This window comes from Manis javanica, chromosome 16, assembly GCF_040802235.1.
Source record: "Manis javanica isolate MJ-LG chromosome 16, MJ_LKY, whole genome shotgun sequence".
In the NCBI taxonomy this organism is placed as follows: Eukaryota; Metazoa; Chordata; class Mammalia; order Pholidota; family Manidae; genus Manis; species Manis javanica.
Window position 1 is genome coordinate 62,925,355 of NC_133171.1, and position 12,609 is coordinate 62,937,963.

At 41.5% G+C, this 12,609-nt stretch overlaps 1 protein-coding gene across 1 annotated transcript; it reads right to left on the minus strand.

The window, feature by feature from the left end:
- Positions 1-255: 255 nt before the first annotated feature.
- Positions 256-1,232, minus strand: LOC108403264 (putative olfactory receptor 1F12P). Its single transcript, XM_017670285.2, is given in 2 exon segments — positions 256-723; positions 725-1,232. Coding segments are annotated over 2 exon segments (942 nt in total). The 5' UTR covers positions 1,199-1,232.
- Between the last annotated feature and the right edge of the window lie 11,377 nt (positions 1,233-12,609).

The window sequence follows — 12,609 nt, forward strand, 5'->3', positions numbered from 1 at the left end:
TGATGCATTCAAATGTTGATTTTATATTTTTATTGTGATTTTCAGGGACTTTGTATATACAAATATTTGCCCACAACAATACCATTGGGAGCTCAAATGGATAAGGCTGTGACTATGTCGTTCCTACAATTTGTAGCAAATTTAGGTTACTGCTAAGTTTAATTAGGTATTTAATAAGAGCTTTATAATTATTATTAGAATGAAAATGATCTCTTAGAATTTGCCTCCTGTTGAACTCCTCTCAGTCAGTAAAAATCACTGGGAGAAGATTTTGCTCTGGCCTAGAGCTTTCTTTAAAGCTCTCTTCAGCTCGTTGTTCCTTAGACTGTAAATGAAGGGATTCAACATAGGGGCTACAACCATGAAAATCATTGATGCGTCTGAGTCTTTTTCAGTTGAATGACTGGATGAAGGGCTCATATAGACCCCTGTGATTGCTCCATAGAAAACAATGACCAAGGCAAGTTGAGATCCACAGGTGGAGAAAGCCTTGAGTTTTCCTTAGGCGGAAGGGATTTTCATCACAGTTGAGATGATGAGACTGTAGGATGTGAAGATACACCCTGAAGGTACCACAAAGATCAGCCCTACCATAGCCAGAACCATGAACTTATTAGGACTGGTGTCAGAGCAGGATAGAGGGAGGAGAGAGTTGATATCACAGATGAAATGGTGGATGACATTGTTAGAGCAGAAGTGCAGATGGGATAACATAACAGTGTGTTAAGAGAGGGTTCAGAATGGCAATGACCCAAGGAATAGCCACCAGGGAAGCACAGAGGTGCTGGGTCATAATAGTGGAGTAAAGCAAAGGGTGATAGATGGCTGCATATTGGTCATATGCCATCACTGTGAGAAGGAAATTGTCCATGTTGGCAAACATCCTACAGAAATACATCTGAATCAGGCAGCCAGGATAGGAGATGGACTGACTCTGTGTTTCAATGTTTAATAGCATCTTGAGAACTGGAGCTGAAGGAAGGAAAAGGTCTATCACAGACAGATTGGCAAGGAAGAAATACATGGGTTTGTGGAGGTGATGGTCTGATGCAATGGCCAGCAAGATGAGTAAGTTTCCAAACAGCCCTGTTGAGTAGAGACACAGGAAAAGTGCAAAAAGTAGCACCTGCTGTTCTTGCCAACTTGAGAAGCCCAGGAGGAGAAATTCAGAGACACTGGTTTGGTTTTCTTTTTCCATTGTTTGGATAAATCTGCATGAAGACCCAGAGGATAAAATATTTTTGACAGAAAAAAATGTTACTTTTTTATTTTTTATATATTCACCTAGTCTAGTCCAACTTAGTAAATATCTTCTCTTTAGGTCATTCTACCTCCTCTGTGGTGCTCTCTCCCATGCTTCACTGGATCTTGGGTATGCTTTTCCATTTCATCAATGCCTTTTCAATTATTCTGTCTTACCTCACCTCATCCAAGGTACACAAGGGATCTCTATACATCTCCGGTCACTAGGCAGAGATTCTTTTCCTACTTGCATTTCTGGTATCAATACTTGCACATTATGCATTGTGTGTGGCTTCCTGACAACTGCATGTTGGGACAAATCCATGAGTCTGACACACTGAATGACTCTATGCCAAACATCGAGATTTAAATGAGAAACATTTTTCAAATGTTCATCCAACACCATATGAACCATCCTACTTAAAAATCAGTCAGATGTCTCCCACTTAGGATTCATAAGAAGATAAACTGTCTTGTGTTTTCAAGATTCAAAGGAAAAATAAGTAACATGCTTGACAAGTGTAAAAGGTTAAGACTCCAAAAATAGTTTACATGAGTACTATGAGCAACATAGGAAAATATTCACAAATAAGTTAAAAAGTTATGTAACACATATAGTTATGTAATACATGTATACAAGACTAAAGGAGAAGACAGAAAAATTTATGTCAAAATAGAGGGCCAGATCTAATAGGCTCACTTTTAATGTTTTGTAGTGTTTTAAATAAAACTACTAAAAAGAGGTTCATGTTTACTACTAAAAAGAGGTATCATTATTACTTTGAGTCCTGCATTTCTTGGAGGTGCAGAAAACACACAGTAATCCAAGATAAGAGTTCCTGATCCATGAAACTTGGAATCAGATTGTAGAGGGAAAATACTATCATGGAAAATACTCAAGGAGACAAATGTTCACATACACAGATGAGCTAGTTTCAGAAAAATGGAAATCTCTCTAAGAGACAGTAAAGATCCTGGAGAGTGTGGGCTCTGCAGTTAGCCCACAATGAAACCACACCCCATTACTTGTGGGTTAGGTGACTAAGTCACTTAACCTCTCTAAATCTTGGTTTTCTCATATATAATAATAGTATCTACCTTAAAGGTTATTGTGAAAATGAGATGAGTTAATTTTTGCAAAACTCTTAGCAAATAATGATTACTCAATAAATGCAAGCTAAATCCAGGAAGAGGTAAATTAGGTTTTTTTCCTAGTCTCCAGTGGTTGCTTTAAGTCTTATCTTCTCAAACATCTCACTTCTGCACATCTCTTGGCATTACTTCCTTTATTTCACAGAGAAAGTAAAGCCACTGTCAGATGCATATGTCCAACTTCCTGCTACCAATGCAGACAACTTACCTGCATCTTTATTCATCCTTCTTTTTTTCCCCTTCCATCTTGTTACAACAGAAGGAATATCCTTTTTTCCCGAAAATGTTAACTCACCCTTTTCCACTTCTCTGGAACCTCACCAACCTTTTCTGTAACTTGAATGCTTTGTTGGGCCCATTCTTTCAGCTGAAGTCTCTTCCACCTTTGGCATCCCTTTCCAAATCCATGTCTACCTCTGTGCTTCCTTGACTCTTTCCCCCACGGCACCACCTCTCACAGAACTGACTTCCTCATAGCCTAATTATTTCTCATCTCATGCCAATCTGTCTACTGCCCCAACTAGTCCAATGAATTGCTCTTTCAAGTTTTCATGAAAAAACCCAAAAGACAACTTCTCAGTAGTTATGTTTTTAGACCTCCTTGAATTTTCTCCTTGAGAAACTTTTCCTTTTTGGATTTATTTTCAGATTCCCTCCAGTCTGTCTGGCCATTCCTTTTCAGTTGCCTTTGCAGAACTTACTTCCTCTATCTGCCCCATAAATGTTGGTATTTCTCTGATCTTTGTCTTATGCTTTCTTTTCATCCTACACATATTCCTGTAAGATTCCATTCACTCCCATAGTTTATATGCCAATTCCTCCCAAATATATTTACTTAGTGCAATTCTCTCTCATCTCCAGATTAATCTTTCCAGTGGTCTTTGGATGTTTCTTCTCAGATGTCATAGACAGCCTATATCTAAAACTTCCCAAATTGAATCTATCATATTATCTTCCCTGCTCAAAGATTGTTCTACCCTCCATGTACCCTTTGTCAGTAAATGGTATTACAATCTATCCAATTGTTCAAGAAAAGAAAACTTGGGAGTCAGCCCAGGACTTCTCTGTCTCCTTTACCTATCCATCCAATCAATTATTAATCCTTGTTGATACTATTTTTTGGGACTTAGAATATTATTATTAAACAAATATAATTTTAACATCTACCACAACTAAGGCATTTTTCTAGGTTCTGGGAAATAATGGTGAATAAAAGAGATGTGGTTCTCTATCAATAAGAAAAAAATGGTATCTATCTTTAAGGAGCTATACATCAAAGCCAGAAATATTACTGTCGGGAGCTGGTCTAAACGCCAGCTTGATGACACAGTCTGGGTAGTCAGATGGAAGGGACTGCACAGCGGTCTTCCCAGAGGAGCAACCCCAATATCCCTCCTGCTCAAATGTCTTTCCTAATAAATTCGCTTATTTTGGTTTCAATTCAAGCTGCCCCTTCACGGAAGAGGCCATATCCAATTCTCCCTGAAAATTTTAGGTACTGACCTTAGAGGAAATTGGAAAAAATCAGTACTTCACTCTGATTACCCCCGAAGATGGAAAAGTGAGACCCCATGAGTATTGTACCCAAATTTATGGGAAAAAATATATGGAAAATTTACCTGGGTCAAGGTTCTTTACCCTGCCCCTACACGGCCTCCAAATAACATATTCCATGATTAATGGTGACAGGTGAGTACAGAGAACAAATGATATTCTTTGGCTAGCTTAAGAACAGCCTGGCAAACTATAAAACAAATGAGAACAGGGCATTACCTGACTCCAGATCAGAAAAATCTCCATTGTAAGTCTCACTGAAAATGGGTCCCAGGCACAGTCCATAAAATTTGTCCTTGCCTGCCAAAAGGTCATCGTGTCCTATTAGAGAGAGTCTCTTTCTTTCCTACTGGAGATGAAGAACGGAACTACAGCTGTGAAAGAATGAGGGCCGTACATAAAAATAATAGAATAGTGAACTTTAGATAGTCATCTGAAAAAAAACCAAGAGTCTGGCATCTACCTAACCTATGTAAGATTTTCTGGCCACAATAACTAAGAACAAAGCTTACTTAGAAACAAATTAACTGCTAAGATCTGACAAATGATTTAATCTCATTCTCCAAACTCATGTAACCATGCTATGTGTCAATTATATGATTAATGTCTGTATTTTACTTTATGTAATCAAAGAGTATATAATCAAGCTGCTACTTTTCATTAAAGGCCAGGCTCATCTTTTGCTAGTGTCTGTGTCCTCACTCATTCATTCAGTCGCTGACACCGTTTATCCGTCAGGGACTCCTGGACTCGCTGGAGCTGGACTCTGGCACGTTGCGGTTATCCTTGACTGACCCACTTCATGACCAACCATGTTGATTCTGACTTCTCTCACACTAATTATAATTAGTATAATTCCTAATTATACTGCCTATGCCAAACTCTCACTCTCTTTCATGTAGGACCTTTCAGAAAGGACCTGTAATATTTTTACTTCTGCTTTCTGCAAAGTTTATACCTTGCCCCCGACCTTTGTTTATTTGTAAGCATGTTTTCCCTGTTGATATTCTATAGTAAAAAATCCTATCTCCTGAAGTTTTCATAGCTGTAACACATTTTTCATCTGACGTTTTTGAGTACCCACTATGTGGCAGGAGCTGTGCCAAGTGATATGACACAACTCTAACCTGCGTTTTCTGGAACCACATCAGCATCTAGGCCCAAGAGTGGTAATAAACAGCAGGCTATTATTTTATCTACCATCACAGTCTCTGCAGTCTATGGAAAGTCGCTTCCTTAATTTCTGGGAATTCCCAGGAAGTTCTCATATGAGTTCTATGTTTTTGGAGTTCAATGTGCCAATGCCTTTCTCTACTTTGCAGATACATGTGTGGAATGCCTTTCCTTTCAATTCAGTTTCACACTTGCATTCTTCAATTACTGAAAAAGTAGTCCAACAGAGTCCCTCCATTTCCTTTAGTTTCCACTACCAGATTCCACTACCAAGACACAAGACAATGGGTCTAGGTGGAGAACCAATAATAGAATAAGATATGGTTCTGATTCAGAGCTGGCATACAGCTCATTTTGTCATAAGCAGTGCAGTTCAGGAAGAGAGCCAGGCCCTGGACAAGTCAAGAAACCACACATATTAGTAGCTTGAGGCCAGTTCATGTGGCCAGCTAGTGAACAGGTTAAGCAAAAACACATCAACTAGATTCTAGGAAAATTAGCTGATGGCAAAACAGATTAAGTGAAAGCAAACCAGATATAGGGGGAACAGTTACCCCAAAGTTCATTATATGCTCATTAACATACTAAAAAATAATACTCCTTATCACCATGACAGTTCTGAGGCTGACTGTATCATGGCAAAAAGAGGACATAACCATTAAACCTCTCTGTTCTGAAAAAACTTGCCTACCCTGATAAATTCCATTGAACCCCCACCTATTAGCAAGCTAAACATTTTATAGAATTCAAAAGACATCCCAGGGTTGCTCACCACTTGAGCATGCACACATTCCCTCCTTGAGTGTGTACTTTCACTTTAATGAACTACCCTTTGCTTGCACCTGATCCACCTGCTAGTGAATTTTTTTCTGGATCAGAATGAAAAACCTGATTTTGGTGTCTCCACATAGAGGTCTTGCCCTGGTGTATGGGTGAAATCTTCCTGGCACAGGCCACCTGGCAACAACTCCACCCAAAAAAATTAGTCTGTCCTCATAGGCAAATATAAATCATTGTAAAACTGGATTAATTTCTTTAAAAAGATGAATGCTAGGAAGGGTCATGAAAACAAAATAACAAATGTATATTTATATATATTCTTTATATTCTTAAAATGCTATTTAGCCTAGAATAAAAGTCACTATAGAATAGGCATTGAGGACACATATTTCTGATATAAGAAAACTTTCCCGAGTCTTTAATAAATATATTCATTTATTCATTTACTTAACAAATACATATTGATCACCTGCTTGATGTCAGGCACTACTCCACACATATCGTGGTTAAAAATAATCCCAGACTATGGTGAGTGATAAGAAGCAGGTCAGTGCAATAGAGAACATCTTGAGGGAAGCTTTGGATGGGGTGCTTAGAGAATTTCAAAATGAGAAAAGCCAGATAGGCATAAAGTTTCAGTGTATTCAGTTAGGAAATTCTAAGGGTAGGAAGTTGATCATAGTGATAAGACTAGGGAGGCAAGAAAGGGATAATGAAGAACCTTGTTTGCCATGATAAGGAATTTGGGACTAAGTTGAAGGCAACTGAAAACCACTGGAAGTTTTTGAGAGAGGAATAGATAAAGTCTTGTTTTAGAAAGGTAATTCTTTAAGATGTATGAAAGGACTGAAGGGAGAAGACCAATTTGAAGATTTGAAGAAATCTATAGAATTTGAAGAAAGGTATTGGCACATTGAACTCCAAAAACATAGAACTCATATGAGAACTTCCTGGGAATTCCCAGAAATTAAGGAAGCGACTTTCCATAGACTGCAGAGACTGTGATGGTAGATAAAATAATAGCCTGCTGTTTATTACCACTCTTGGGCCTAGATGCTGATGTGGTTCCAGAAAACGCAGGTTAGAGTTGTGTCATATCACTTGGCACAGCTCCTGCCACATAGTGGGTACTCAAAAACGTCAGATGAAAAATGTGTTACAGCTATGAAAACTTCAGGAGACAGGATTTTTTACTATATAATATCAACAGGGAAAACATGCTTACAAATAAACAAAGGTCGGGGGCAAGGTATAAACTTTGCAGAAGGCAGAAGTAAAAATATTACAGGTCCTTTCTGAAAGGTTTCTTCTCACTGAGCTTTTTCCCACCTCCACATCTTTTGCCAATATGAATGTATTCTCTGCTTTCATCATTTGTCATTGTTTTCATTCAGATTCCCCAGAAAGTTCTCACATGAGTTCTTTGCTCTCTCTCTGGTGGATGGAATCTTCTGTTTTCTTCCCTTTCTATCTAAGGGTACTCATCACTACTGTTCTGCCAGTGCCTGCTTTGACAAAAATGATGTGATGTCAGGTCACTGATACTCTCAGAGCTCTATGAGCAGCTCATGCTAATGCAGCCCAGGGTTCCCTAGAGTCCGAAGTGCCAACATCTTTCTCCACTTTGCACATAAGTTGTAGAATGCCTCACTACCTTGGCAGTAGCCTCTTCTAGTGTGTTGATCCTTTACTTCTGTTTAAGAGAAACCTCCAAGAGAAAATAAGCTCATGTATTCCTGTCTCTTATTTTATCAAAGTGTTTGTCCTTTTGCTCAGGGAACTTTTGGGGTGGCAGGGAATGGCCTGGGGATGACAGGGAATGGTCCGGGGATGGCAGGGAATGGCCAGGTGAAGTGAGGTTAGTTCTTGGAGAGAGGAAATGTGAAAATTTAGAATTTAAGCTACTGACTATTTATGCTGTGTGGACAGTATAACAGATGAAACCTGCCTGCAAAGAGGAAAGAATAAAGTAGATTTGCAGAAAAAGGAAGTGTCACACAATTCTCTCCTTCAGCTCTTGTTTCTTAATTACTTTGACTATCTAAAGGGTATTTACCCTATTTATCTTCCCTACCACTGTTTCACTTTTGACCTTCCTGTCCTATTAAACTGGATTGTTCCTAAACTCAGTTCTGAAAACATAGGTTCCTTCTCTTTTGTTCATCTCTAGGGACAAGTTCAGATCCATTGGCATGTAGGCCTCATTTAGCAACTCCTTCAACTGAAGGTATTTTTTTTCCTGGTATTTTTTCATTTTCACTCAAGCCTATTATTAACTATTATGCTAAGCTTTTTGTATGATTGTGTTAAAGAACTGATTTGAATATTGAAACATTCATTCACAGAGAATATATTCTGGGAACCAAAAGCAAGCTGCCCTACCATGTGCTGTTTTAACATGTAGATAATTTTGAGCTGAAAAGCATCAGGGCCAAAAGACTCAGGAAGATATTTTGACCTCCCCCAACCCCAACTGCATAAAAAGAATTTAGATGGAGATGCTGCCCCAGGAGGAGAGCTATCACCATAGCTAACCATATCATAATGCAAACTAGGTGTGGTAGACATGGAGCGATGTGGCTAAGTCTGTTAAAATTCCTCTCTGTGACCCAAAGTTTCTGTGTGAACATCAAGTATTTGTTTACCAAAGATTTACTCTTCCCACATTCTTGTGAATTGCTTCCCTTTTGCTTTGAAGTCTCAGACCCCTACATCCTTCTCCTTGGTTCAGGATGACATATACCTCATTCTTCCTGTCTTTGGAATCTTGTCTATGGATTCCCCATAGGTACATAATAAAATGGAGACAGGGACTGTAGGTGTAGTCAGAATAGGGTGAGGGCCTTCAGGAAAAGCAGGGCAGATTATTTACAGTCAGAGCAATGTAACAATGGGCAAAGAAGTCCCTACTGAAACTCTGTGCTAAGCTTTATGCCAAGTGAAGGTCACACTAATTCTCTAGGGTAAAGATATAGACATCTTCAGTGAGATCAGTTAAAGGTCAAAAGGCCAGGATCAACTTGACCTGGAATGTTTGAGTGTTCTGCAAGGGTATCAGCACAACCCATGATTCCGCTGTCAGCCCTAGCAATCAGACTATGACCCAGCCCACCTTGAGGACAAGGGCAGATGGTACAAGTCCACACCCCTAAGCCTTGTTTTTGATGTTCTCAAAAAATCAATTGCCTATAAACCCCTAGACAATGCACCACTATGGGCTCTCTTGTCCCCTCCTGGCATGACCCAAGAGATCTATTCTCTCACTTTATTTCTAAATAAAAGCCTGTACCTTGCTTTCCTGCCTTGAGTGTTTGTGAAGCTAATTCTTCGCCTTCATGAACAAGAACTCCAGCATCATCTTTGGGGGCTCATCCTGGGTGAGTATTGGCATCCAAGCCTGCCTTTTCTTTCATTGTCCTTATAGAAGGAAGCCGTCTATGGCACACAACATCAGGCACTCGTCAGCCACTTAAATGGGACTAGCTGGCTGCCTATCTCAAAGTCTCAAGTGACAGGTTCCCCTGCGTCTCCCTCAGTGGATCCCTTGTCTCCCATGAGAGCTGGGAAAGTCAGCTGAGTGGAGGCCAGGATTCCCTTTCAGAGGCATCTCATTAGATGTGAAAGCCTGAGGAAAGCCATGGGCACCTGAGAGAGTCTCGGCTGAGGCTACACTTCGGTGGCTTCTCAAAGGCCCGCATGTCTGGAATCAGACCCTGACAGCCCGACTGGATGTTTGTGAGGAGCGTCTCTCTGTCTCTGTCTTTGACTTCCAGCCTGCTTCTTCAGGCCACCCTGGCCTCTCAGTGAGGCAGGGGGTGTCCCTAACTCTCTTCTAACTTCATCAATCTCACAGAACCTGATACTCAACACAGCAAAGTAGGAGATCCACACTTCGCTCTTATTCCTAACTAAATGCTGTACTTTTTATCTCATAAAAATGTGTCTGGGCACCCGTTAGCCACTTAAAAGATGATTAGCATCGGCTACCAGTCCTAACTCTATGGTGAAAGGTTTCCTGATGTCTGCCGCTCCTTGATCCCCCGCCTCTGGGTGGATGGGAATGTCAGGGAGTGGCTGAGACAATTTCCTACTTTCCTATCCTAATCTGCGGACTCCAAGGTCAGACCGGACTAGTAGACAGTGGTCCTTGGATCTCGGCTCTGGACAATTGATCCCATGGCGCTGAGTGAACCTCCTGCTAAGCTGCTGCCTATATGAGAGTTGCAGATAACCCCGCCACCTCTTGTCTCACACATCAGATTTGTTATAGTGGATGACTGGCTAAATAATTCTAAGGCAGTGGCAGAAACTGGCATTTGAGTACAGATACCTCCCTCCATAACTGTACATGTAAATGGCTCCATTTAAATTCTAGCCATGGCTCTATTCTATTGATCTTTCTTAATTGGAGACAGTCTTCCTGGGGCTATGGCAATATATACTATGCTAAAGCCTGTGCAGAGAAACCAGGGTCTGGATCAGGACTCCCAGAAGGCATAAAGTAACAGCATATTGGTGAAGTCCCCACTAGATCCAGAGCTCTGAAGAAACTCTTGCTTAGTGTGGGAAGGCAAGAGGGAAATCAAGGTAAGGTACAGGCCATGCTGGTAAGGAGTGGCTAATTCCAGTAGGCCGGCAGAGGGGGTGACTAATCACTGTTACCTAATCTCCAAGGCCAGGGGACGCCCTCCCAGAGAGAGAGGCTGATCAGGTGCTGGACACCCTTCTTTCTCTTTCTTTCAGATGGGAGCATCCTCTTCAAGTCTAAAGGCAGACATGCCTCTGGCATGCATTCTGAAGAACTGGGAGCACTTTGATCTCCAGACCCTGAAGAAGAAGTGCCTTTCCTTCTTCTGTGCACAAGCCTGGCCTCAATACAAACTCTCTGAAGGAGAGAGGCCTGGCCCCCTGAGGGTAGTATATTGTATAATAAGATCATGCAGCTAGATTTATTTTGCCACAAGAAAGGGAAATGGTCAGAAGTTCCATATGTACAGGACTTCTTTGCCATTAGGGAAAGTAAAGGGCTATGCCAAAAAAGTGGAATAATTCCAGACCCTACTCCAAACCCTAATTCCTCCCTATTGGCTCTGCTGTGCCCACCTTATCCAGATGTAAGTCCACTTGCTGAGAACTCTAAAAGTCAGAACACAGGAGAACTACCACCCCAAGCATCATTAGCCGAATCACCCCACCAGGCTTCCCAGGGGGTGAAGAAAGGACAGTTATACCCATCCTTATTGTCCTTACAGGAAGTAGCCAGTGGAGAGTGAGGACCAGCTTGGGTCCATGTCCCCTTCTCCCTCCAAGACCTGAGGCAAATTAAACAGGGTATGGGTAAATTTTTGGATGACCCAGACAAATACATAGAAGCCTTCCAATGGCCTACTTTAACTTTTGAACTGGCCTGGAAGGATGTTATGCTTATACTGAACCAAACCCTTACCGGAAGGGAAAAAGAAAGTAATCAGAGGAGCCATAGAGTTTGGAGATGAATGGTATACTATAAATGCAAATGGCAAATCTCCAGAGGACCTAACCCGAGTCCCCACTGGCTGTCAGGCAGTGCCATTCAGTGACCCAGAGTTGGGCCAAGATACAGACGATGCCGATAACTGGTACAGGAACCACTATATAACTTGTATTTTAGAAGGGCTGAAAAGAGGACAAGTAAAACCTATAAATTACTCTAAATAATCAGCTGTGATGCAGGAAGAAAAAGAAAGCCACTTGGCCTTTCTAGAGCAGCTCAGAGAGGCACTGGTGAAGCACACTTACATGTCCCCAGAGTCCCCAGAAGGCCAAGTTATGCTCAAGGATAAACTCGTCACCCAATCAGCCTCAGATACCAGGAGGTAGTTACAAAAATTGGCATTTGGCCCAGAACAAAATCTGGAAAGCCTTCTGAAGGTCGCCACCTCAGTTTTCTATAATAGAGATAAGGAGGAAAAGAGGGACCAGGACAGGAGAGGCAACCAAAAGGCAGAGGCATTAGCCATGGCCTTGCAGAGAGTCAACTTGGGGCCTCCAAGGTTGGAGAAAGGGAGACCAGTCCAAGGGACCGGGCCCCAGGTGGCTTGTTTCCTCTGTGGCTGAGAGGTGCATTTTAAGCAAGAGTGCCTCAGGGATAGGGGCTTCAAACTACAAACACCTTGTCCACTCTGTCAAGGAGACTGCTGGAAGAGAGACTCCCCTCAGAGGCATAGGCAACTGGGGTTGGACTTGCAACAATGTGGTCAAGACTGAAGGGGCCCAGGGCTACCCATGCTGGCTTCTGTCACCACCATAACCACACAGGATCCCCATGTAATACTCTCTATAGGAGGTCACACCATCAATTTCCTGCTCTATACAGGAGCTGCCTATTCAACCCTCTTCCATAATCCTGGCCCTCCCTCTTCACAGTTAACTACTATTAGAGGTGTATCTGGGAAGCCCATGACCAAATATTTTACTCAGCCTTTAAGTTGTGAGTGGGACTCAGTGCTGTTCTCCCGTGCCTTCCTAGTGGTCCCAGAAAGTCCGATGCCGCTTCTAAGCCATGATATACTTTCTAAAGTACAAGCCTCTGTACATATGAACATAGAGATGAGTGATGTCTTTCCTTAGTGGAAGTAGACATTAATCCTGAGGTTTGGGCAATCAGTCATTGGAAGAGAAAAATCAGCCCAACCGGTACAGATTCATCTTAAAGACTCTAATCACTTT